The sequence below is a fragment of the Salvelinus fontinalis genome, chromosome 8, assembly GCF_029448725.1.
Source record: "Salvelinus fontinalis isolate EN_2023a chromosome 8, ASM2944872v1, whole genome shotgun sequence".
Classification (NCBI taxonomy): domain Eukaryota; kingdom Metazoa; phylum Chordata; class Actinopteri; order Salmoniformes; family Salmonidae; genus Salvelinus; species Salvelinus fontinalis.
In genome coordinates this window covers 41656660-41679623 of record NC_074672.1, presented here as the reverse complement: position 1 = coordinate 41679623, position 22964 = coordinate 41656660, and the positions used below count along the sequence as shown (strand labels likewise).

General features: G+C 45.1%; 1 protein-coding gene across 1 annotated transcript in view; it reads left to right on the top strand.

The window, feature by feature from the left end:
- The window catches only part of LOC129861256 (laminin subunit beta-2-like), a 73380-nt gene that overhangs the window by 8942 nt on the left and 41474 nt on the right, over window positions 1-22964 (top strand). Inside the window, exons 3-4 of the mRNA XM_055932505.1 lie at window positions 15422-15591; window positions 18041-18176. Coding sequence (XP_055788480.1) covers window positions 15422-15591; window positions 18041-18176 — 306 coding nt within the window. The remainder of the gene's footprint in view (window positions 1-15421; window positions 15592-18040; window positions 18177-22964) is intronic.

Below are 22964 nucleotides of genomic sequence, written 5' to 3'. Positions count from 1 at the left end.
CAAATAGTACTGCTTTAAACTGACAAATAGTACTGCTTTAGACTGGCAAATAGTACTGCTTTAAACTGACAAATAGTACTGCTTTAAACTGACAAATAGTACTGCTTTAAACTGACAAATAGTACTGCTTTAGACTGACAAATAGTACTGCTTTAGACTGACAAATAGTACTGCTTTAAACTGACAAATAGTACTGCTTTAAACTGACAAATAGTACTGCTTTAAACTGACAAATAGTACTGCTTTAAACTGACAAATAGTACTGATTTAGACTGACAAATAGTACTGCTTTAGACTGGCAAATAGTACTGCTTTAAACTGACAAATAGTACTGCTTTCAACTGACAAATAGTACTGCTTTCAACTGACAAATAGTACTGCTTTAAACTGACAAATAGTACTTTAGACAAGCAACATAACCAACACACTTTCTGATTAGAATAGATCAAGTGCAGGTAACAAGGTGAGGTGACCAAGCAATTATATCTCCAGGTATACTGTGAAAATGGGACTAGTGCGTGCAGTTTGAAGGATGTTGCTAACTAATGCCAGCGCAATTGCTGGTTCCAGTCATTGCCCTAATGCTCGTTAGCATCGTCTTGCGAAACTACCTCTTAACTTCCTTCATACTAGACAACAGAGACATACAAATGGTATCCACAAGTTCTTTTTACTCTGGGGAAGTAGATAAAGGATCTCATTGCCAAAATCCCAAAGTATCCCTTTAAAAAAGCTAGGTGAGACAACCACATATAACAGTCAAATATACAGAATGCGAACATTCCATTCCAGCTGAACAATAGATATAGCGTTTAGCAAAAAACACATTTTCATACAAATCTAAACATTTAAATAAAACATCTGGCAACGGTAATACTTTACAAACACATGAAGGTGCCCATAAGCAATCGTTTCTGATGAAAACACCCAAATGTGAAAAATTTGTGGATGTATCGTTTTGTAAAGAAACTCTTTATGTGGATGTAGGTTGTGTGAAACCTACATTCGTACCTCTTCCTTGTTTCATTACTCATCTCTAGTGATGAGACCTGGAGAGAAATGACAGGAAGTGTCTGGCTTATCCAGGTCATCTCTCTGTGTCCCAAGGGACAGGAAGGGTCAGCTGCTGCTCTTGGTTCAACTGAAATGGAAAAAAAAATGACTTCCTACCATCACACATATGAACGGAGGCATGTTCAGGCTCAGTCATACACAGTACACACACACACACACACACACACACACACACACACACACACACACACACACACACACACACACACACACACACACACACACACACACACACACACACACACACACACACACACACACACACACACACATGTATTTCCATTTAAAATCATATTTTCCCAACCCCTAACCCTATATCTTACCCTAGCCTTAACCCATAACCCTAACCTAATTTTAACCCTAATTGTAACCTTAAAATAGCCTTTGTCCTCATGGGATGTGGGAAATGTTCTTTGTTTTACTATCCTTGAGGGGGATTTTAGGTCCCCACAAGGTTATAAGATCCAACTAATACACACACACACACACACACACACACACACACACACACACACACACACACACACACACACACACACACACACACACACACACACACACACACACACACACAGAACAGAACAGACTTTCCCTAATCTCAAGGTTATTCAGAGATTGTACATTAAATCAATTTAAATACCAGACAGATTTACACAAAAGTCTTTGATTGTGTCTCTGATAAAATGTATCAGGAAAAATGGAGTGCGCTTGTAGTATAACACAATTACAAATCCCCTATGTACTTTCTAAGTAGAAACACGTGTGAGTAGTTTGGGGCGGCAGGTTCGAGCGTTGGGCCAGTAACCCGAAAAGTAGCTCAATCGAATCCTTAAGCTGACGAGGTAAAAATCTGTCGTTCTGCCCCTGAACAGGGCAGTTAACCCACTGTTCCTAGGCTGTCATTGTAAATAAGAATTAGTTCTTAACAGACTTGCCTAGTTAAATAAAAGTGGTTATTTTTTTTAGCTGATGTCTGGCCTCAGTGGAGAATTTGAGTGAATCTCAATCCATCACTCCAGCTGGTGAAAGGGCAAACGGAGAGCACTAGTCAGTAAATCAAACCCACAGCCACTTGACAGGCTGGCTGCGGCCAACATCTGCTGCACATGTGTGTCTGACTGCCCACGTAGACTTACACTGAATAATAGCATCGCCAGGGACTGGTGACTGAGCAGGTTTGGGACTTGGGAGTACCAAAGGGCATAGGAGGTATGGCAAGGGTCCGGGGCTGTAACAGGACTCTGGAGACCGGAGTGGAAGAAGCAGTGTGATTTACACCCAGCAGGAGCAGATGCTTCTCTGTGGCAGGCCTCGTTACTCTTAACGACTGGGTAAGTAACTAGGCAGGGCTCTCTCAGCGCAGCACTACGGTAACAAGGGTCACTCAGGAGTTCTGCTTTACATCCCTACTCGGACAATCTGCCTAACGCCCCCCCCCCCCGGGGAATCACCATCTACATGGAGATTCCCAGGATTCCATGCTGGAAGGGAGGAGAGGAAGGAGGAGAGAGGTGTTTTTCTCTGGATGTGGGAGTGGATGGCTCATTAGAAGAGACCAGAGAGAGAGGGGAGGGAGAAGAGAGAGAGACCAGAGAGAGAGGTGATGGAGGAGAGAGAGAGACCAGAGAGAGGCGAGGGATAAGAGAGAGAGACCAGATAGAGAGGGGAGGGAGGACAGAGAGAGAGACCAGATAGAGAGGGGAGGGAGGACAGAGAGACCATAGAGAGGGAAGGGAGGAGAGACCAGAGAGAGAGGGGAGGGAGGAGAGACCAGAGAGAGAGGGGAGGGAGGAGAGAGAGAGACCAGAGAGAGAGGGGAGGGGGAGAGAGACCAGAGAGAGAGGGGAGGGAGGAGAGAGAGAGGCCAGAGAGAGAGAGGGGAGGGAGGAGTGAATATATACTTATTAGTGGGAGGGATTAAAATCAAAGGCTGTTGACTTTCTCCGGCCCTGTGGAGGCTAGTTTGCTCTGTGGAGGCTAGTTTGCTCTGTGTAGGCTAGTTTGACTTTCTCCCCTGTGGAGGCTAGTTTGCTCTGTGGAGGCTAGTTTGACTTTCTCCTGCCCTGTGGAGGCTAGTTTGCTCTGTGGAGGCTAGTTTGCTCTGTGGAGGCTAGTTTGCTCTGTGGAGGCTAGTTTGACTTTCTCCTGCCCTGTGGAGGCTAGTTTGCTCTGTGGAGGCTAGTTTGCTCTGTGGAGGCTAGTTTGCTCTGTGGAGGCTAGTTTGCTCTGTGGAGGCTAGTTTGACTTTCTCCTGCCCTGTGGAGGCTAGTTTGCTCTGTGGAGGCTAGTTTGACTTTCTCCTGCCCTGTGGAGCCTAGTTTGCTCTGTGGAGGCTAGTTTGCTCTGTGGAGGATAGTTTGCCAGTTCTATACTTCCCTGTGCTTTTTCAAAGCCACACCCACATTCAGGTCAGGAACAGGATGCCAAGCAGGGACGTTTGTCTGCAGCGTTACTCTTATTCTGTTTACTCACTTCCCACGCAAGCTGTGCCAAGAGCTCCAAATGCTGCCATCAACTATCTAAAAACAAGTGTTCTAGATGTAGAGCCTCCGTAGCTCTCTTGGGGGGGGGGGGGGGTGCAATATCCCTTTCATATTTTATGACTGTCTGTCTGTATGCGTGTACTGTATGTGATTGTGTTTGTCTTGGTGATTGGTTCCAGTGTTTACACCCAGGAAGGTGCTGACAGCGGATTCCTTTTCGTCTTTGTCACCCAGTCAGATTGGAATGTTTCTTCTTGATGTCACATCGCCATCCGCCCCCTGTCTGTCTCCAAACACAACCCAGTGACATGTCAAAGAGATCAGGTCCCTGCTGCTCTCACCGTGGAGACAACGACTGGAGGTTTTTATTCTTTACACTACCCCAGCTGATCCTACTAGGAACACATAGTGCTAAACAACTTTATTGACCGTTGAGGAAAAGTAGAAGAGACAGGACATAGTGAGTCACCAGCTGACAGGCACAGCCGTCTCTCCAGAGAGTGCCAGGACAGGCAGTGGGGTTTAGCGTAGAAGACGATTACTGTACACACACACAGAGAGAGAGACAGAGACAGAGACAGAGAGAGACAGAGACAGACAGAGACAGAGACAGAGAGAGAGAGAGAGAGAGAGATGAGGTGAGAAAAGCCCATCTGGTCCAGGCCATTACAGGCAGATTAGCCGGGGAAAAGGCCGACTGCAGACCAGAGAGAATGCTGGGAGCTGTTCAGTCTAATCTAATTACACTTGTTTTCAGAAGAGGTGGAAATAACTATTATTATACACATAATAAACCACATTAGCAGTGCAGAGTACATGTGCAGTTCAGTATAGTCCAGAGCAGAGGAGAGGAAACAATCACTGAAATGTCCTGTTGACTGAGAATTATAATGATGTTCAGAGCACGTTACATTTTTATGGATTTGATCTCTTTAATTCTGCCAAATTTTTCATTCAATCTTGTAAGTGGCAGATGTTTCTACTTGTTAGCACCTAGCTCAACAGTAGGACTTGTACTTCTGGTCTGTGGCTAATGCTAGGCTAATAGCTCAATGACAGGTCTTGTCTCAACCTCTCCTAATCTGTGGCTAGGCTAGCTCAACAGAAGGACGTCTGGTCTGTGGCTAATGCTAGGCTAGGCTAATAGCTCAACAGCAGGGCTTGTATCTCAACCTCGACTGGTCTGTGGGTAGGCTATACAACAGCACTATCTCCTAGTAGTGGGCTCCCAAATGGCACAGCGGTCTAAGGCACTGCATCTCAGTGCTAGAGGCGTCACTACAGACACCCTGGTTTGATTCCAGGGTGTATCACAACCGGCAGTGATTGGGAGTCCTATAGGGCGGCACACAATTGGCCCAGTGTCGCCCGGGTTTGGCAGGTGTAGGCCGTCATTGTAAATAATAATTTGTTCTTAATAAATGACTTGCCTAGTTAAATAAAGGTTCAATAAATAAATAAAAAGTAGTCTGTGGCTAGGCTAAAGCCCAACAGCAGCGCTTTGTTAGCTCTGAGATATGCCTCCCTCTCAGCTGTCAGCCTAGCCTACATTCCTCCCTGGCCCTGCCTGTCCATGTATGGGTAGGAGGAGAAAATGGCAGACAGAGAGCTGCTGAGATGAGAAAGCAACACTGCTGCCTAGTCAACCATCAACCATTTAACTCATACTGCCATTTAACTCATACTGCTGCCTAGTCAACAGATCCACCATTTAACTCATACTGCTGCCTAGTCAACAGATCCACCATTTAACTCATACTGCTGCCTAGTCAACAGATCCACCATTTAACTCATACTGCTGCCTAGTCAACAGATCCACCATTTAACTCATACTGCTGCCTAGTCAACAGATCCACCATTTAACTCACTCTGCTGCCTAGTCAACAGATCCACCATTTAACTCACTCTGCTGCCTAGTCAACAGATCCACCATTTAACTCACTCTGCTGCCTAGTCAACCATCACCATTTAACTCACTCTGCTGCCTAGTCAACCATCACCATTTAACTCACTCTGCTGCCTAGTCAACCATCAACCATTTAACTCACACTATTGCCTAGTCAACCATCACCATTTAACTCATACTGCTGCCTAGTCAACCATCAACCATTTAACTCATACTGCCATTTAACTCATACTGCTGCCTAGTCAATAGATCCACCATTTAACTCACTCTGCTGCCTAGTCAACCATCAACCATTTAACTCACACTGCTGCCTAGTCAACCATCACCATTTAACTCACTCTGCTGCCTAGTCAACCATCAACCATTTAACTCACACTGCTGCCTAGTCAACCATCAACCATTTAACTCACACTATTGCCTAGTCAACCATCAACATTTAACTCACACTGCTGCCTAGTCAACATCAACCATTTAACTCACACTGCTGCCTAGTCAACCATCAACCATTTAACTCACACTGCTGCCTAGTCAACATCAACCATTTAACTCACACTATTTCCTAGTCAACATCAACCATTTAACTCACACTGCTGCCTAGTCAACATCCACCATTTAACTCACACTATTGCCTAGTCAACATCAACCATTTAACTCACTCTGCTGCCTAGTCAACTATTGAACTCACACTGCTGCCTAGTCAACCATTTAACTCACACTATTGCCTAGTCAACCATTTAACTCAGACTGTTGCCTAGTCAACCATTTAACTCACTATGTTGCCTAGTCAACCATTTAACTCACTCTGCTGCCTAGTCAACCATTTAACTCACTCTGCTGTCTAGTCAACCATCACCCATTTAACTCACTCTGCTGCCTAGTCAACCATTTAACTCACTCTGCTGCCTAGTCAACCTTCAAACCATTTAACTCACTCTGCTGCCTAGTCAACCATCAACCATTTAACTCACTCTGCTGTCTAGTCAACCATCAACCATTTAACTCACTCTGCTGCCTAGTCAACCATCACCATTTAACTCACACTGCTGCCTAGTCAACCATCACCATTTAACTCACACTGCTGCCTAGACAACCATTTAACTCACACTGCTGCCTAGTCAACCATTTAACTCACTCTGCTGCCTAGTCAACCATCACCCCATTTCCACCAGTATGTTATTATAGCATCAAGTGGGATTTTTTATTTTGACTTATTTCCGTATGACAGAAAGAGATTAATGGTTACTCATCACATACAGGTCCTCTTCTCACACACTGTGCTTTGATCAAAATAACTCTCCCCCTGGAGAAATACATACTGAAATTAAAAAGTATTTCAGTTGGAGGACGGTTAAACATTATGTAACCTGGTGAGCCAATAGTGTTGTGTTCTGGAGGGACTATGACATCAACTCTCCTCGGTCTCTGTCCAGGGACTGGGACACGGGTGTTTACATTTACATTTAAGTCATTTAGCAGACGCTCTTATCCAGAGCGACTTACAAATTGGTGCATTCACCTTATGACATCCAGTGGAACAGCCACTTTACAATAGTGCATCTAGATCATTTTAAGGGGGGGGGGGGGGGGGCAGAAGGATTGCTTTATCCTAGGTATTCCTTGAAGAGGTGGGGTTTCAGGTGTCTCCGGAAGGTGGTGATTGACTCCGCTGTCCTGGCGTCGTGAGGGAGTTTGTTCCACCATTGGGGTGCCAGAGCAGCGAACAGTTTTGACTGGGCTGAGCGGGAACTGTACTTCCTCAGTGGTAGGGAGGCGAGCAGGCCAGAGGTGGATGAACGCAGTGCCCTTGTTTGGGTGTAGGGCCTGATCAGAGCCTGAAGGTACTGAGGTGCCGTTCCCCTCACAGCTCCGTAGGCAAGCACCATGGTCTTGTAGCGGATGCGAGCTTCAACTGGAAGCCAGTGGAGAGAGCGGAGGAGCGGGGTGACGTGAGAGAACTTGGGAAGGTTGAACACCAGACGGGCTGCGGCGTTCTGGATGAGTTGTAGGGGTTTAATGGCACAGGCAGGGAGCCCAGCCAACAGCGAGTTGCAGTAATCCAGACGGGAGATGACAAGTGCCTGGATTAGGACCTGCGCCGCTTCCTGTGTGAGGCAGGGTCGTACTCTGCGGATGTTGTAGAGCATGAACCTACAGGAACGGGCCACCGCCTTGATGTTGGTGGAGAACGACAGGGTGTTGTCCAGGATCACGCCAAGGTTCTTAGCGCTCTGGGAGGAGGACACAATGGAGTTGTCAACCGTGATGGCGAGATCATGGAACGGACAGTCCTTCCCCGGGAGGAAGAGCAGCTCCGTCTTGCCGAGGTTCAGCTTGAGGTGGTGATCCGTCATCCACACTGATATGTCTGCCAGACATGCAGAGATGCGATTCGCCACCTGGTCATCAGAAGGGGGAAAGGAGAAGATTAATTGTGTGTCGTCTGCATAGCAATGATAGGAGAGACCATGTGAGGTTATGACAGAGCCAAGTGACTTGGTGTATAGCGAGAATAGGAGAGGGCCTAGAACAGAGCCCTGGGGGACACCAGTGGTGAGAGCGCGTGGTGAGGAGACAGATTCTCGCCACGCCACCTGGTAGGAGCGACCTGTCAGGTAGGACGCAATCCAAGCGTGGGCCGCGCCGGAGATGCCCAACTCGGAGAGGGTGGAGAGGAGGATCTGATGGTTCACAGTATCGAAGGCAGCCGATAGGTCTAGAAGGATGAGAGCAGAGGAGAGAGAGTTAGCTTTAGCAGTGCGGAGCGCCTCCGTGATACAGAGAAGAGCAGTCTCAGTTGAGTGACTAGTCTTGAAACCTGACTGATTTGGATCAAGAAGGTCATTCTGAGAGAGATAGCAGGAGAGCTGGCCAAGGACGGCACGTTCAAGAGTTTTGGAGAGAAAAGAAAGAAGGGATACTGGTCTGTAGTTGTTGACATCGGAGGGATCGAGTGTAGGTTTTTTCAGAAGGGGTGCAACTCTCGCTCTCTTGAAGACGGAAGGGACGTAGCCAGCGGTCAGGGATGAGTTGATGAGCGAGGTGAGGTAAGGTAGAAGGTCTCCGGAAATGGTCTGGAGAAGAGAGGAGGGGATAGGGTCAAGCGGGCAGGTTGTTGGGCGGCCGGCCGTCACAAGACGCGAGATTTCATCTGGAGAGAGAGGGGAGAAAGAGGTCAAAGCACAGGGTTGGGCAGTGTGAGCAGAACCAGCGGTGTCGTTTGACTTAGCAAACGAGGATCGGATGTCGTCGACCTTCTTTTCAAAATGGTTGACGAAGTCGTCTGCAGAGAGGGAGGAGGGGGGGGGAGGGGGAGGAGGATTCAGGAGGGAGGAGAAGGTGGCAAAGAGCTTCCTAGGGTTAGAGGCAGATGCTTGGAATTTAGAGTGGTAGAAAGTGGCTTTAGCAGCAGAGACAGAAGAGGAAAATGTAGAGAGGAGGGAGTGAAAGGATGCCAGGTCCGCAGGGAGGCGAGTTTTCCTCCATTTCCGCTCGGCTGCCCGGAGCCCTGTTCTGTGAGCTCGCAATGAGTCGTCGAGCCACGGAGCGGGAGGGGAGGACCGAGCCGGCCTGGAGGATAGGGGACATAGAGAGTCAAAGGATGCAGAAAGGGAGGAGAGGAGGGTTGAGGAGGCAGAATCAGGAGATAGGTTGGAGAAGGTTTGGGCAGAGGGAAGAGATGATAGGATGGAAGAGGAGAGAGTAGCGGGGGAGAGAGAGCGGAGGTTGGGACGGCGCGATACCATCCGAGTAGGGGCAGTGTGGGAAGTGTTGGATGAGAGCGAGAGGGAAAAGGATACAAGGTAGTGGTCGGAGACTTGGAGGGGAGTTGCAATGAGGTTAGTGGAAGAACAGCATCTAGTAAAGATGAGGTCAAGCGTATTGCCTGCCTTGTGAGTAGGGGGGGAAGGTGAGAGGGTGAGGTCAAAAGAGGAGAGGAGTGGAAAGAAGGAGGCAGAGAGGAATGAGTCAAAGGTAGACATGGGGAGGTTAAAGTCACCCAGAACTGTGAGAGGTGAGCCGTCCTCAGGAAAGGAGCTTATCAAGGCATCAAGCTCATTGATGAACTCTCCAAGGGAACCTGGAGGGCGATAAATGATAAGGATGTTAAGCTTGAAAGGGCTGGTAACTGTGACAGCATGGAATTCAAAGGAGGCGATAGACAGATGGGTAAGGGGAGAAAGAGAGAATGACCACTTGGGAGAGATGAGGATCCCGGTGCCACCACCCCGCTGACCAGAAGGTCTCGGGGTGTGCGAGAACACGTGGGCAGACGAAGAGAGAGCAGTAGGAGTAGCAGTGTTATCTGTGGTGAGCCATGTTTCCGTCAGTGCCAGGAAGTCGAGGGACTGGAGGGACGCATAGGCTGAGATGAGCTCTGCCTTGTTGGCCGCAGATCGGCAGTTCCAGAGGCTACCGGAGACCTGGAACTCCACGTGGGTCGTGCGGGCTGGGACCACCAGGTTAGGGTGGGCGCGGCCACGCGGTGTGAAGCGTTTGTATGGTCTGTGCAGAGAGGAGAGAACAGGGATAGACAGACACATGGTTGACAGGCTACAGAAGAGGCTACGCTAATGCAAAGGAGATTAGAATGACAAGTGGGCTACACGTCTCGAATGTTCAGAAAGTTAAGCTTACGTTGCAAAAAAAATAAAAATAAAATACAAGATCTTATTGACTAAAATGATATAGTACTGCTGGCTGGTGAAGTAGCCTGGCTAGCAGTGGCTACGTTGTTGAAAGTGAAGCTGGCTAGGTAACCTCGACAATTTCACTAAATTTCTCTAAACTACACAATTATCGTGGATACAAGGACAGCAAAGACAACTAGCTAACACTACGCTAATCAAGTCGTTCCGTTGTAATGTAAGTTTCTACAGTGCTGCTATTCGGTAGAAGTTGGCTAGCTAGCAGCGTTGGCTAGGTAGGAGGACGGCAGCGCGGCAGGCGAAAAATAGCTGGCTAGCTAACCGATAATTACTCAAAGCTACACAATTATCTTAGATACAAAGATAGCAGAGAAAACTATGTAGCTAGCTAACACTACACAAGTCAAGTCGTTCCGTTGTAATGTAATCGTTTCTACAGTGCTGCTAATTGGTGGCTAGCTGGCTAGCTAGCAGGGTTTACTACGTTACGTTACGTTAGGGCGAGAATACCTGGCTAGCGAACCTCAGCGAACCTTGATAACTACACAATTATCACCGATACAAAGACGGCTATGTAGCCAGCTAAGTAGCTAGCTAAGATCGAACAAATACAAATCAAAGATAGCAAAGACAACTGTGTAGTCAGCCAACACTACACTGATCAAGTCGTTCCGTTGTAATGCACTCGTTTCTACAATGCTGCTATTCGGTGGCAAGCTGGCTAGCTAGCCGTGTTGGCTACGTTGCGTTACGTTAGGGCGAAAATAGCTGGCTGGCGAACCTCAATAACTACACAATTATGTTTGATGCAAAGACGGCTATGTAGCTAGCTAAGATCAAACAAATCAAACCGTTGTACTGTAATGAAAATGAAAATCAGACCGTTGTACTATAATGAAATGTAATGAAAAGTTATACGGTAGACGGTGGACGTTTGCTAGCTGCTGGGCAGATAGCAGTGTGGACTACGATAGGCGACGAAATACGATGATTACGCAATTATCTTTTATACACAGACGGCTAAGTAGCTAGCTAAGAAGAAATTGCTAAGGTTAGACAAATTAAACCGTTGTACTATAATGAAATGTAATAAAATGTAATGAAAAGTTATACTACCTGCAGAGCGAATGCAAATGCGACCGCTCGCTCCAAACCGGATCTTTCACTGGGTGTTAGATGTCTATGAAAGTCTATGAAAGCTCTCACAGACAGACAGACAGACAGACAGACAGACAGACAGACAGGCAGGCAGGCAGGCAGGCAGGCAGGCAGGCAGGCAGGCAGGCAGGCAGGCAGGCAGGATAAAAGAGTTTAGGAGAGGCCCTGAAATTATAGCCTGTACATCAGTCTACCCCCCCCACTCCCATCTCCCCTCTTCTTAGACAATACACACACGCTTGAGTGTGTTGCAACAACCAAAATAGATATCATGTTGAGCCTGGATGAGTTCTCTCCATGTCTCTACAAACGCTTTGTATTAGGCTTTATCTCCATCTCTCTCCCCCTCTCTCTCTCTCTCTCTCTCACTCTCTCGCTCTCCATCTCTCTTTCTCTCTATCTCTCTCCATCTCTCTCTCTCTCCATTTCTCCATCTCTCTCTCGATCTCTCTTTCCATCTCTCTATCTCTCCATCTGTCTCCATTTCTCCATCTCTCTCCATCTCTCTCTCTCTTTACTCCTCATGACCAGAGACTGTAGCCTTTTCACCAGAGGAAGGAAAAGTTTTTTGTTGCAGTCAGGCCATTTAGTTTGTTGTTGCTCTTGTTTTAAGCAATCTCTCTATTTCTCTCTATTTCTCTCCATCTCTCTCCTCTCTCTCCATCTCTCTCTATCTCTCTCCATCTCTCTCTCTCTCTCATCTCTTTCTCTCCATCTATATCTCTCTATCTCTTTCCATCTCTCCATCTCTCTCCATTTCTCCATCTCTCTCCCTATCTCTCTCTATCTCTCTTTCCATCTCTCTATCTCTCTCCATCTCTCCATCTCTCTCTCTTTACTCCTCATGACCAGAGACTGTAGCCTTTTCACCAGAGGAAGGAAAAGTTTATTGTTGCAGTCAGGCCATTTAGTTTGTTGTTGCTCTTGTTGTTGCTCAACAGGAAAGTGAATGTTGATAACATTACTACATCATTACGATAACACCAACAAAGAAAGATGTTTAACTTATTCCCATCATTGTCTGTGAACACAACTGCACTGTTTGCATAGGAAACATATGATCTTTTTCTCAGGTACAGTCATTATGTGTTGAGTAAATGCCAAGTGTATCACTGTGGTGTGTGTGTGTGCTTGTGTGGGGTGCGTGCGTGTGTGTGTGGGGGGGGGGGGGGACGTGTGTGTGCGTGTGTGTGTGTGTGTGTGTGTGTGTGTGTGTGTGTGTGTGTGTGTGTGTGTGTGTGTGTGTGTGTGTGTGTGCGTGCGTGCGTGCGTGCGTGCGTGCGTGCGTGCGTGCGTGCGTGCGTGCGTGTGTGTGTGTTCGGTGCCTGGCAGTAGCACCAGTGTGAGACTTGTCTGATTGCCAGGTTTCCTCTAGACTAGAGAGTGTTTCAGTTGAAATCTCCTCGGGACTTTTCCCAGGAGACTCACAGTCCAAAGCAGTCCTAAAACTGTCACAATATGCAGCATACTGAATACTGAATGTAGATTCTTCATGTTTATCTCTGTGTGTGCTGCATGTTTTGCTTCCTGTAACTATAGAGCACATTAGAAGCACCTGTTACAGACAGACAGACAGACAGAGCCTGTCAGTAAGACCCTGCCAGACCTCCTCTCTGGCCCTTCTCGTCAGACTGAGGGCCTTCAGGTCCCACTAGTGCTTCACTAGGAATTTATTTCAGAATGTTGACGGCTGTTGGGTGTCATAAACGTTTATTTTCAATCACCCCACACCAGGGTTTCCGTGGTGTGGCGCCAGACAACGTGACCCGGGAAGATTTTAATTTAGCGACCATTTGAGAAATTTACCCGGACACATACGCAATGAGTGCGTAACCCATTAGGCTGCTCAGAATGACATCACAGAAATCACATTTGGATGACGGTAATTCATCTTAACAGAACATGCAACTCCTGTAATGAAGCAGCTGATAAAATGTTATTTTCAAACATTTGCCAAAATGCGATTAGCAGGAAAACAGCATTATAAACAGCACCACCTGATGACAGCAGTTCCATATGTGACAAATATGAAAATATCTGTTAGAAACTTAGAAAGAGGGGGAATCTAAAGATGTAAAGAACTAGGATGGTTTAACATGACTAGAATTGTTCATTGGGGTTCTGGACAACGAAAGAAAGTTGATATGGAAACCAATAGAACAGGGGTGTCAAACTCATTCCACGGAGGGCCTAGTGTCTGCAGGTTTTTGGTTTTTCCTTTCAATAAAGCCCTAGACAACCAGGTGTGGGGAGTTCCTAACTAATTAGTGATGTTAATTCATCAATCAAGTACAAGGGAGGAGCGAAAACCCGCAGACACTCGGCCCTCCGTGGAATGAGTTTGACACCTGTGCAATAGAACATGAGAGAAATGGCATAGTGGTGGTATGTTGAATAGGCTAGGGAAGTAAATTTAAATACTTTTGTCAAAATTATATAATTACTCCTGTCTATACATAAATAAATAAAATCATTGAAAATACTACACCAAAAGGCATGACTTAGCCACAGAGCAATCGACGATCATTAGAGGTGAATTTTTTAAATTATTTTTTTATAGCTGTGTAATGTTTCAAATTGATATTTTTGATGCCTATTTGGGAAGCCCGCAATTTAGGCAGAGCACATGGCAATAGACCTAGCTGATTATTGAGATGTGGCTGTCAGTGAAAAGCCTCTAAAATATGTGTAAAGATAATATGTCTTGAGTATAATTAAAAAATGCTGAGAGAAGGGGAGGGGTGTGTGGCGAAGATATAAGCGAGTTTCTCTCAAGACCGGCTTAACTGTCTCCGCCAAATTCTTGCACATCCATTGTTTTCGTTGTGCTAATTGTCAGAGGCAGTAGGGATGACCAGGGATGTTCTCTTGATAGGTGTGTGAATTGGACCATTTTCCTGTCTAAATGTAACGAGTACTTTTGGGTGTCAGGGAAAATGTATGGAGTAAAACGTCCCATGACCTTTGGCTAGTTGAGTTGCTATAGGTTGAGTTGCTGTAGGTTGAGTGGGCATGTCAGGTCAACCATTCTTGACCAGCAGAGGGAGCCCCAGCTAACCAGTACATTCCCCAAACGATAGTGCAGAGCGATTAGAGCTTTTTGAGGTCGATTCGATAATACAAAAATGATCACCGTTTTCTTTTCGGTTTCCCACATTTAAAGGCATTATGCATTATGTGGGTTGAATGCTGTAACAACAGCATAAAACTATCAATAAAAGTCCCATGATGGCAGTGACTTCCCATTACGGCTTATCACTTATCGCTAACCATCATTTATTCACATTACTTTACTTTAATAAACTATTTAAGTTGTTGTGTATATTACAATTGTTTTAAGTTTATTTGAGTTTGTTATTTAATTCCAAGTCCTTGTTTCATAACTGCTGTCTGACCAAATCACTATTTTAGTAGTTCTTCAAAGTAAATATGGCATACTTTTATGACTGCTCAATACCAACTGTCAATCTTGGATCGTGTATTTTCAGGTAGATATACCTCAGAAGCAGCTGCTTCCTATCCCTCATCTCTTCTCTCCATCTTAGACCGGACAAGTAGGCGCGCAATGGATTATGATTATGGTCGGTAAACTATGTAGAATATCGGCCTATTAGAAACTACAACTCCCTAATACATCATACCATTCGTGCTTGATTTATCTCTAGAGAAACTACAACTCCCTACTACATCACACAGTTCAGTCTGGATCTGATTTATCTCTAGAGAAACTGTGCATTGCTCTCACAGAAAAACCCCCGAATGAAATGGAATTCAAATAATTTAACGACTTCGGTCAATTTGTTGTTTAAAAAATGAAAAAATAACAAGCATTTCGGTTGATTGCTCATCACTACCAAAAGATAATCTATGTGTTTTTTCAACATTGGTAAGTAGCAGCGACATCAGTTGGGCTCTGTTTTGGTTTCTGGATTAAACGTAGGCCCACTTCCTCTTTTGACTTCCTTTTCCTGTACTGATTAGAGTTCAAATGGTCCTCTAATGTCTTGCCAGACATGAAAGAGAGAGAGAGAGAGAGATATCTAGCTAAACTTAACTTAATTTCTTCACTCTAAGCGATTTTCTGCTATAACGCCCAGCTGTGGTGTCATTTCCTGTCCTTTGTTAACCTCCTCTCCTTTTTCTTTATTCTCCAGCCCTAGCCTATGCCACCGCCCAGGTGCCCGACCACGCCCACGGCTGTACCCATGGCAGCTGTTACCCCGCAACGGGAGACCTGTTGGTGGGCCGTGAGAAGAGCCTGAAGGCCTCATCTACCTGTGGCTCCAGGAAGAAAGAGCCTTACTGTATCGTCAGTCATCTACAGGCAAGTGATGTTTCTCTGTGTGTGTGTGTGTGTGTGTGTGTGTGTGTGTGTGTGTGTGTGTGTGTGTGTGTGTGTGTGTGTGTGTGTGTGTGTGTGTGTGTGTGTGTGTGTGTGTGTGTGTGTGTACCCAACATCCTCCCACCTACCATCTCACCTCCTTCTGTCCCGAGCTTCTGTTTGACCCCTGACCTGTGTAACCTCTGACCCCTAACCTCTGACCCCGATTGTGCTTTTTTGTTCGTCTATTTGTGTTGTTTGCAACTGGTGATTACTCACCACGGACTAGCAGAATCCTTTTTTGTCCTTTAACGAGTCTGACGAGGCCGACGCGAACGATATACTGCTTTCTTGGGAACAGGCCCAGATCCCCGTGATTTGCGTGAAGAGGAGGCTGAGAAAACGGGGGCCGGAGGGCGGGCTGCCTTCTGAGAATTCGTAGGTGATCGAATAAACCCCCACTTCCTTCCATTCTGCAAGCAAACGTTCATTCTTTGTAGAATAAATTAGATGACATACGCAGAAGATTAAACTACCAACGGGACATTCAAAACTGTAGTATCTTATGCTTCACGGAGTCATGGCTGAACGACGACATTATCAACATACAGCTGGCTGGTTATACGCTGCAATGGCAAGATAGAGCAGCGGCGTCTGGTAAGACAAGGGGCGGCGGACTATGTATTTTTGTAAATAACAGCTGGTGCACAATATCTAAGGAAGTCTTGAGCTATTGCTCGCCTGAGGTAGAGTATCTCATGATAAACTGTAGACCACACTACCTACCTAGAGAGTTTTCATCAGTATTTTTTGTAGCTGTTTATATGCCACCACGGTCAGAGGCTGGCACTAAGACAGCATTAAATGAGCTATATTCCGCCAAAAGCAAACAAGAAAACGCTCACCCAGAGGCTGCGCTCCCAGTAGCTGGGGACTTTAATGCAGGGAAACTTAAATCTGTTTTACCAAATTTCTATCAGCATGTTAAATGTGCAACCAGTGGGAAAAAAACTCTGGACCACCTTTACTCCACACACAGAGACGCATACAAAGCTCTCCCTCACCCTCCATTTTACAAATCTGACCATAATTCTATCCTCCTGATTCCTGCTTACAAGTTAAAATTAAAGCAGGAAGCACCAGTGACTAGATCAATAAAAAAGTGGTCAGATGAAGCAGATGCTAAGCTACAGGACTGTTTTGCTAGCACAGACTGGAATATGTTCCGGGATTCCTCCAATGGCATTGAGGAGTACACCACATCAGTCACTGGCTTCATCAATAAGTGCATCGAGGACGTCATCCCCACAGTGATCGTACTTACATACGCCAACTAGAAGCCATGGATTACAGGCAACATTCGGACTGAGCTAAAGGCTAGAGCTGCCGCTTTCAAAGAGCAGGACTCTAACCCGGAAGCTTATAAGAAATCCCGCTATGCTCTCCAACGAACCATCAAACAGTTAAAGCATCAATACGGGACTAAGATCAAATCATACTACACCGGCTCTGACGCTCGTCGGATGTGGCAGGGCCTGCAAACCATTACAGACTACAAAGGGAAGCACAGCCGAGAGCTGACCAGTGGAATGAGCTTTCCAGACGAGCTAAACTACTTCTATGCTCGCTTCGAGGCAAATAACACTGAAAAATGCATGAGAGCAGCAGCTGTTCCAGAAGACTGTGTGATCACGCTCTCTGCAGCCGATGTGAGTAAGACCTTTAAACAGGTCAACATTCACAAAGCCGCAGGGCCAGATGGATTACCAGGACGTGTACTGCGAGCATGCGCTGACCAATTGGCAAGTGTCTTCACTGACATTTTCAACCTCTCCCTGTCCGAGTCTGTAATACCAACATGTTTTAAGCAGAGGCACAACTCCAACACCATCATTAAGTTTGCCGATGGTTCTACAGCAGCACCATCGAGAGCATCCTGACTGGTTGCATCACTGCCTGGTATGGCAACTGCTCGGCCTCCGACTGCAAGGCACTACAGAGCGTAGTGTGAATGGCCCAGTACATCACTGGGGCCAAGCTTCCTGCCATCCAGGACCTCTATACCAGGCGGTGTCAGAGGAAGGCCCTAGAAATTATCAAAGACTCCAGCCACCCTTGTCATAGACTGTTCTCTCTGCTACCGCACGACAAGCGGTACCGGATCTCCACGTTTGGGTCAAAGAGACTTCTAAACAGCTTCTTTCCCCAAGCCATAAGACTTCTGAACACCTAATCAAATGTCTACCCAGACTATTTGTACTGGTACCCTCCTGTATATAGTCTTGCTATTGTTATTTTACTGCTGCTCTTTATTTGCTTGTAACTTTTATGTATTATTCTTATCCATATTTTTTTTTAAACTGCATTGTTGGTTAGTGGCTCGTAAGTAAGCATTTCACTATAAGGTTGTATTTGGCGCATGTGACTAATAAAAATTTGATTGCATTTGTAGGATGAGAAGAAATGTTTCCAGTGTGACTCTCGCCGGCCATATGACCCAGTCTACAATACCATCAGTCACCGCATTGAGAACGTTATCACAACGTTTAAACCACACCGCAAGAAGTCCTGGTGGCAGTCAGAGAATGGTGAGTGTAACGGTATTCCTCCTCCTCTACAACCGAAGAGGAGGAGTAGTGATTCGACCAAGGCGCAGCGGGTTGTGATGACATAATTTTAATAAAAACAAGACGGGAAAAACACGAAACGAAACCACTTGAAATAATTAACAAAATAACAAAACAAATGTAGACAAACCTGAACTATACGAACTTACATATAACACGAAGAACGCACGAACAGGGAAAATAGACTACACAAAAAGAACGATGTACAAAAACAAACCGAACAGTCCCGTATGGTGCGACAAACACTGACACAGGAGACAACCACCCACAATGAACACTGTGAAACAACCTACCTAAATATGACTCTCAATTAGAGGAAACGCCAAACACCTGCCTCTAATTGAGAGCCATACCAGGCAACCCTTAAACCAACATAGAAACAGAAAACATAGAATGCCCACCCAAACTCACGTCCTGACCAACTAACACATACAACAAACTAACAGAAATAGGTCAGGAACGTGACAGTGAGAATGGAGATTGTATTCATTGAGGTTTCATTCACATCCATGTTTAAAGCTCCAGAACTTTGGCGACTAATACATCTTTTTTTAAACCTCCCGCTTTAACTTTTAAAGTTTATTCGCCACGTGCACAGGATACAACAGGTGTAAAACAGTTCAATGTTTACCTTCAGAGCTCGTTCCCAACAATATAGTGTTAATAATAATAGAAAAAATAATAAACAAATAAAAGTACAAATATAAAAACCTCGCGAGAACTACGATGAGAGTTAAATGAAACACGAGAATGCAAGTATATACAGGCCAGTGCCAGTACCTTATTCAATGTGCAGGTGTACTGGAGTGGTTGTATATACAGGTCAGTACCAGTACCTTATTCAATGTGCAGGGGTACTGGAGTGGTTGTATATACAGGTCAGTACCAGTACCTTATTCAATGTGCAGGGGTACTGGAGTGGTTGTATATACAGGTCAGTACCAGTACCTTATTCAACATGCAGGGGTACTGGAGTGGTTGTATATACAGGTCAGTACCAGTACCTTATTCAATGTGCAGGGGTACTGGAGTGGTTATATATACAGGTCAGTACCAGTACCTTATTCAACATGCAGGGGTACTGGAGTGGTTGTATATACAGGTCAGTACCAGTACCTTATTCAATGTGCAGGTGTACTGGAGTGGTTGTATATACAGGTCAGTACCTTATTCAATGTCCAGGGGTACTGGAGTGGTTGTATATACAGGTCAGTACCAGTACCTTATTCAATGTGCAGAGGTACTGGAGTGGTTCTATATACAGTTCAGTACCAGTACCTTATTCAACATGCAGGGGTACTGGAGTGGTTGTATATACAGGTCAGTACCAGTACCTTATTCAATGTGCAGGGGTACTGGAGTGGTTGTATATACAGGCCAGTGCCAGTACCTTATTCAACATGCAGGGGTACTGGAGTGGTTGTATATACAGGTCAGTACCAGTACCTTATTCAATGTGCAGGGGTACTGGAGTGGTTGTATATACAGGTCAGTGCCAGTACCTTATTCAATGTGCAGGTGTACTGGAGTGGTTGTATATACAGGTCAGTACCTTATTCAATGTGCAGAGGTACTGGAGTGGTTGTATATACAGGTCAGTACCAGTACCTTATTCAATGTGCAGGGGTACTGGAGTGGTTGTATATACAGGTCAGTACCTTATTCAATGTGCAGGGGTACTGGAGTGGTTGTATATACAGGTCAGTGTTAGTACCTTATTCAATGTGCAGGGGTACTAGAGTGATTGTATATACAGGTCAGTACCTTATTCAACATGCAGGGGTACTGGAGTGGTTGTATATACAGGTCAGTACCAGTACCTTATTCAATGTGCAGGGGTACTGGAGTGGTTGTATATACAGGTCAGTACCTTATTCAATGTGCAGGGGTACTGGAGTGGTTGTATATACAGGTCAGTACCAGTACCTTATTCAATGTGCAGGGGTACTGGAGTGGTTGTATATACAGCTCAGTACCAGTACCTTATTCAATGTGCAGGGGTACTGGAGTGGTTGTATATACAGGCCAGTACCAGTACCTTATTCAACATGCAGGGGTACTGGAGTTGTTGTATATACAGGTCAGTACCTTATTCAATGTGCAGGGGTACTGGAGTGGTTGTATATACAGGTCAGTGTTAGTACCTTATTCAATGTGCAGGGGTACTGGAGTGGTTGTATATACAGGTCAGTACCTTATTCAATATGCAGAGGTACTGGAGTGGTTATATATACAGGTCAGTACCTTATTCAATGTGCAGGGGTACTGGAGTGGTTGTATATACAGGTCAGTACCAGTACATTATTCAATGTGCAGGGGTACTAGAGTAGTTTAGGTGGGTTTGCTGTAGCAAACTGGCTCAAATTAGATCTTACATCTGTAGAAAGTGACTGGTAGTAGGATATACCTGTAAACAGGGCTGAAAATTGACTGGTAGCAGGAATATATAAATTTTTATGGTAATATACTGATGGTAATATATACAGTGAATTCTGAAAGTATTCAGACCCCTTCCCTTTTCCCACATTTTGTTACCTTACAGCCTTATTCTAAAATGGACTAAATAATACTTTTTTTCTCATCAATCTATCCCAAAATGACAAAGTGGAAACAGGTTTTTAGACATTTTTTCAAATGTTTTAAAAACATAAATACCTTATTTACAAAAGTATTCAGACACTTTGCTATGAGACTCAAAATTGAGCTCAGTTGCATCCTGTTTCCATTGATCATCCTTGAGATGTTTCTACAACTTGATTTGAGTCCAACCTGTGGTGAATTCAATTGATTGGACATGATTTGGAAAGGCACACACCTGTCAATATAAGATCCCACATTTGACAGTGCATGTCAGAACAAAAACTAAGCCATGTGGTCGAAGGAATTGTCAATAGAGCTCAGAGACAGGATTGTGTCGAGGCACAGATCTGGAGAAGGGTACCAAAACATTTCTGCAGTATTGAAGGTCCCCAAGAACACAGTGGCCTCCATCATTCTTAAATGGAAGAAGTTTGAAACCACCAAGACTCTTCCTAGAGTTGGACGCCCGGCCAAACTGAGCAATTGGGGGAGTCCAATGGTCACTGACAGAGCTCCAGAGTTCCTCTGTGGAGATGGGAGAACCTTCCAGATGGACAACCATCTCTGCAGCACTCCAGCAATCAGGCCTTTATGGTAGAGTGGCCAGACGGAAGCCACTCCTCAGTAAAAAGAACATAACAGCCTGCTTGGAGTTTGCCAAAAAAGCACATAAAGGAATCTCAGACCATGAGAAAAAAGATTCTCTGGCATGATGAACTCTTTGGCCTGAATGCCAAGCGTCACATCTGGAGGAAACCTGGCACCATCTCTATGGTGAAACATGGTGTTGGCAGCATGCTGTGGTGATGTTTTTCATCGACAGTGGACTGAGAGACTAGTCAGGATTGAGGGAAAGATGAACGGAGCAAAGTACAGAAAGATCCTTGATGAAAACCCTGCTCAAGAGCGCTCAGGACTTCAGACTGGGGGCGAAGGTTCACCTTCCAACAGTGATATGCTGATAGCCTGTTGCCTGGACTTGAATGTTGAATGGGAGGCGCGCTTCAATTAAAATACCAGTTGAGAAATAAAAATAGTAAGCCTAGCTCTTTTTAATTGTGCACCAAAACAGTTTTTAACACACGATTGCGTTTATAATTATTGTACAATGAACAGGCTTATAAAAGTGCAAGTTTTATTCCAGCAGCAACAGGCTGAAGACGACGCAGGAGTGGCTTCGGGACAAGTCTATGAATGTCCTTGAGTGGCCTAGCCAGAACCCGGATTTGAACCCGATCAAACATCTCTGGAAAATAGCTGTGCGGCGACGCTCCCCATCCATCCTGACAGCTTGTTATGATCTGTAGAGAGGAATGGGAGAAACTCCCCAAATATAGGTGTGCCAAGCTTGTAGCATCATACCCAGGAAAACTTGAGGATGGAATTGCTGCCAAAGGAGCTTCAACAAAGTACTGAGTAAAGGGTCTGAATAATTATGTAAATGTGATATTTAAAAAAAAAATCAAAAATAAATAAAAAAATCTGAAAAACTGTTTTTGGTTAGTCATTTAGGGGTATTGTGTGTAGATTGATGAGGAAAAATAACTATTTAATACATTTTAGAATAAGGCTGTAATGTAACAAAATGTGTAAAACGTCAAGGGGTCTGAATACTTTCCGAATGCACTGTACATGTACACAGGAGTAATAGTGACCAGTAGCAGGATAAATATCAATAATCAATGAACAGCAGCGTGATGGAGTAATACATCTAATCAATAATCAATGGACAGCAGTGTAATTCAGTAATACATCTAATCAATAATCAATGGACAGCAGTGTAATTCAGTAATACATCTAATCAATAATCAATGGACAGCAGTGTAATTCAGTAATACATCTAATCAATAATCATTGTAGCAGCAGCGTAGATTATGTCTGAGTGTGTTGTGACCTGTGGATGGACATAGAGTCCGTGTGGATAGTCTGTGGGAGAGGGAGAGAGCAGTAGTTGTTAGCCATTTAACAGTCTTATGGCCAGGGGATTGAAGCTGTTTAGGAGTCTGTTGGTCTGAGCCTCGATGCTTTGGGTTGGAAGTGTCAATGTGTAGTTCATACATGTATAATCTATGAGCAGAATTACTGTCTTACCTCAGGTAGCCACTAAATCCCTTGTTTGAAAGGAACTGTTTACTGGAAGCTGTACGAGAGAGAGAGAGAGAGAGAGAG